The sequence below is a fragment of the Aptenodytes forsteri genome, unplaced genomic scaffold (assembly GCF_000699145.1).
Source record: "Aptenodytes forsteri isolate BGI_AS27 unplaced genomic scaffold, ASM69914v1 Scaffold146, whole genome shotgun sequence".
Taxonomy (NCBI): domain Eukaryota; kingdom Metazoa; phylum Chordata; class Aves; order Sphenisciformes; family Spheniscidae; genus Aptenodytes; species Aptenodytes forsteri.
Window position 1 is genome coordinate 6,078,219 of NW_008795128.1, and position 3,805 is coordinate 6,082,023.

General features: G+C 49.1%; 1 protein-coding gene across 1 annotated transcript in view; it reads left to right on the forward strand.

Annotated features, from left to right (window-relative positions):
• TYRO3 (TYRO3 protein tyrosine kinase) overlaps positions 1-3,388 on the forward strand; it is a 40,535-nt gene extending 37,147 nt beyond the window's left edge. Inside the window, exon 18 of the mRNA XM_009277550.1 lies at positions 920-3,388. Within this exon, the coding sequence (XP_009275825.1) occupies positions 920-1,295 (376 nt within the window). The 3' untranslated portion in view covers positions 1,296-3,388. The remainder of the gene's footprint in view (positions 1-919) is intronic.
• The last annotated feature ends 417 nt before the right edge of the window (positions 3,389-3,805 follow it).

Genomic DNA, 3,805 nt, shown 5'->3' on the forward strand with positions numbered 1-3,805 from the left:
GCCCGGGGGGGGGGGGCGGGGGGGAGGGGGCCCCCCCCGCCAATGCAGGCGCTGAGCCGCAGAGGTGGCCGCAGGAGAGCAGAGCTCCTGCCCGAGCACAGGCCATCGGAGCCAGAGACATCTCCTCACGCTGGCCCTCGGGCAGCCAGAGCTGAGGTAGCTGGTATTTGACCGCAGGAGAAACGCTGCAGGACAGGGCCTGAGGCTGGTAACGGCACTGAACATGTCTTCTGCGTAGGGGTGGTGCCTTTGTAGTAGAAAGGCCGTTTCAGCATCCCTCTTCCAGCAGTGAAGCTGTTGTCCATTCCTCTACAGCCCTCTAAACAAACCCACTGTGCCTTTTTCCAGTCCCACTGGCAACTTGTCGGCAGCTACAGTGGCACCTCCATTACGCCGGGAGCGCTGAGTTAACGCGGTGTGAAAAAAGAATATTCTGGAAATAACTTGCACCTCCCACAGTTGGATCTCTGTTTTCTTTCTTCCTGTGTTTTATCTGCTCTTGAACTAGAATTTGGAGGGATGGCTTCAGCTGCAGCAGAGGTTGTCAGGATGCTTTTTGTGAATAAATTCAAAAGCTATTACTAAGTGGTATCACATTCACGGTCCTATTCTAGCTCTCCAGAGACAATGGAACGAGGTTTTTACCAAGAAGTTCAGCATCCTTTGACAGGGCTTTTGGGTGTTTTGGTACTGTCTAAATAATTACTTTGACGAAAATGAGAATGCCTTTGAAAATGGGAAGGAACAAGGAATTAGATCCATGATGGCTTCCCACGTGCTGTCACCTGTGCAAGGCCAAAGCCGATAGGTTTTGGGGAAAGTGTCTCTGCTTTTTAAGCTGCACTGCGCAGAGCCCCTGTTCAGAGATGCAGGGGGTGGCTGCTCTGCTTCTCAGTGCTCGTCTCCCTCTGTTTTACAGCTACGATCTCATGTGCAGATGTTGGCATCCTGAGCCCAAGCTACGCCCCAGCTTTGGAGTGCTCCGGTCCCAGCTGGAAATGATTCGGGGGAGGATGTCCACACTCTCCTCCAGTCAAGATCCTCTGTATGTCAACATTGGGAAGGACAAAGAGGCGTCTGCGAGTGACCCTGCCCTGCACGCTTCCTTTGGAAACACAGACGGTGAAGAGACTGTTGCTGAGGCAGCTGCTGCTGTCACAAGTGACTATCGCTACATCATGAGCCCCTTGTGCCTTGGAGATGGTGCCGAGGGTGAAAGTCATCCAGATGGGCAGGAAGGGGAGGACAAAAGCCTTCTGTATCAGCTGGAGACAGAAGGAGAGAAAAGTTGTTAGCCTGTACATAGCAGTGACACTCTGCTTCCCTGGGACGGGATGTGTGCAGCCGTGGTGCCGTGTCCCCTGGGGCCCTGATGCCAGATCTGGAATGGCTTTGAACAGCACTGGCCAGAGCTCTTGGGCAGCTTTTGTAGCTTTCACCACCTGTGTGGGCTGCAGTGGCGGGCAGCTTGGAAGGACCGCAACCCCAACAACCCCTTGGATTTGGGGGAGGGGGGCAGTAGGGTTACAGGTTGATCGCATCCTGCTGAAAGGAGTTCAAAGCTAAGGCGGGCAGTCAGAGTCTATGCTCTGCTCCTTCTCACTGACTGCTGGAGCAGAGCTGAATATACCTTCTGTTCAGTCAGTGCTCGCTCTTGTGTAGATGTTGTCTTCGACCCTGGCTGCATGACTTCGGGACTGGTACCTCTGAAAATACTAGTGGGTATTTACAGTGTCATTCAGGACAAGAGGGCAAAATTCCCCTTGTGTTCACTCAGCAGTACTGCCTAGACTTGTTGCCTACCTCAGTGGTTCTCAAACTGATCTGCGGATCTGCTTCTACCCAGCACTGAATTTGAACATTGGCTTATTTCATGCAGTGACACTTGCTGCTTCCTCAGTCTGGGGCTCTTTTAAGAGTTTCAGATGTTCTGGTGAGCGATGAAATTAGAAAAAATGAAAATCCAGCATCCCTCTTCACCCCATGTACCTCTTTTATGTCTTTCTTTTTCTTCTGTCTGATGCCAATTCAGGCCTGACCAGACTTGCAGCTGGCATTAAAATGCGAAGGGAGGGAGAGCAGCTGGCATGTGTGAGGACAGAATCCAACTTCAAAGGGATGGAAAGGAAACAGTGTAGAGAGGCCTTAACAGCAGTATGGGGAAACACTGCTAATTAATGCTAAGTGCTGCCCTCCAGGAGAGGAAGGAGACAGCTTAGATACAGAATGGCAGACTTGCTTCAGTTTCAGCGGGAGCAGGATTCAGCATTTGCTTTAAAATAGGATTCGTTTAATCTTTCTCTTTAACAGTCCTATGACTTTTTCAAATAACAAAGTGCTGTAGCTGCTGTAGTGAAGGTGTGAAATGGGTTTTGGGAAGGTGTGTGTGTTGGGGGGAAGGGATCAACTGGGAGATCTCTTTCTGAAGAGAGAGTCCTCATGGTGAAAAAGCTTGAGAACCACTGGCCTTCCTATTTAGGAGATCTTCTGGCATGCTGTGAAAGCCACATCAGAACATAGACTAGTATCACTGCAGCCTTCCAGACAGGGCAAAATTAATGGTTTTGCTCTTCAGATTTTGTTTTGTTTTCCAATCAGCATGTCTGACTCACTATAACTGCAAGAGCTTGTGTGGTTTTTAATAATTTAATATTTTACTGTAAATCAGCATTTGTTTTGTGCAGTGGTTCCCAGCAAGGAAGTGCAGTTACATCTTACTCTACTTATCCTAAGTATTTGCTAGATCTTAATTTCTTTTATTTCCAGCGTGCTGAAAACTCAGCTGAAAACGCAGTATCACAAGACTGAGGATTCCACATTGCTCTTCCTCAGACACAAATAACACAAATGTCATCGTTTGATGAGTTGGCAAAGGTGGGACCAAGAAGTCAAATGAGATTGCAGACTTGGTATCAGAACACTCCAGCCTTCGATGCCCAGTATTTGCTTATTGTAAGGTTTGGGGCTAACTACAAAATTCAGGTCCAGTTTCAGCCCTTAGTGAGAACACTTCCAAGGGAAGGGGAATTTCAGCCTGGGGCTTGGGCATGGGTCCTTTCTGTAGTTTCCTACTGAACAGCGGTGTCCTGCAGATGTCTCCAGAAGTTCAGTACAGTTTCTCAGTCACAGATACAAACTGCACCATCTTATACCCCAGGCGGTACAGGGTTTTCTCTTCATTTAGCTGGAATGCTGTAAGGGCAGGTGAGAAGGTAACACCTAACAAAGGGTAACAAAAACCTGTGTGGTGCACGTTTGCAGTGAGGGCAGAAGGCTATGCTCCCTGCAGCTGCCTGGGAAGAGCAGATGTACATATAGACTCTAACTTTGGGAAGCATGTCTTTAGTTTTTATGCATTTTTTAATAATAAAACATGTACTGTGTCTGAGTCCCAGCCTCTTGTCTGTGGCAGAGTTTGTGATGATGCTCACTTACTGGGTGGGATCATAGCAAATCTGTCAGCCCCAGCTAAAAGCCGTCTTTCTCCCTTTACCAAGCACGATTAAGCTACTTCTCAGAGGCAGAGAACGTTTGGCCTCGCCAGATGGCAGTTACTCTGCATTGCGCCAACCTTGAGACTGAAGGCCAAAATCTGATGGGCATGGGCTGGTGGTTCCACAAAGAGACAGGCTCTGCGGCCATCGCTGTGTGGGAGCCTGGGGAGAAGCCCTTACTGGGACATGCTGCATCCTACCTGGGAATGCAAAACCTCTGCATCAGTTCCTCCCCAAAAACTGATGCTTGCACCCATCCAACTACTGGCAGTGCTCTCTGTGGAAGAGAAGTTTGGAGGCTGTGGGTAAAA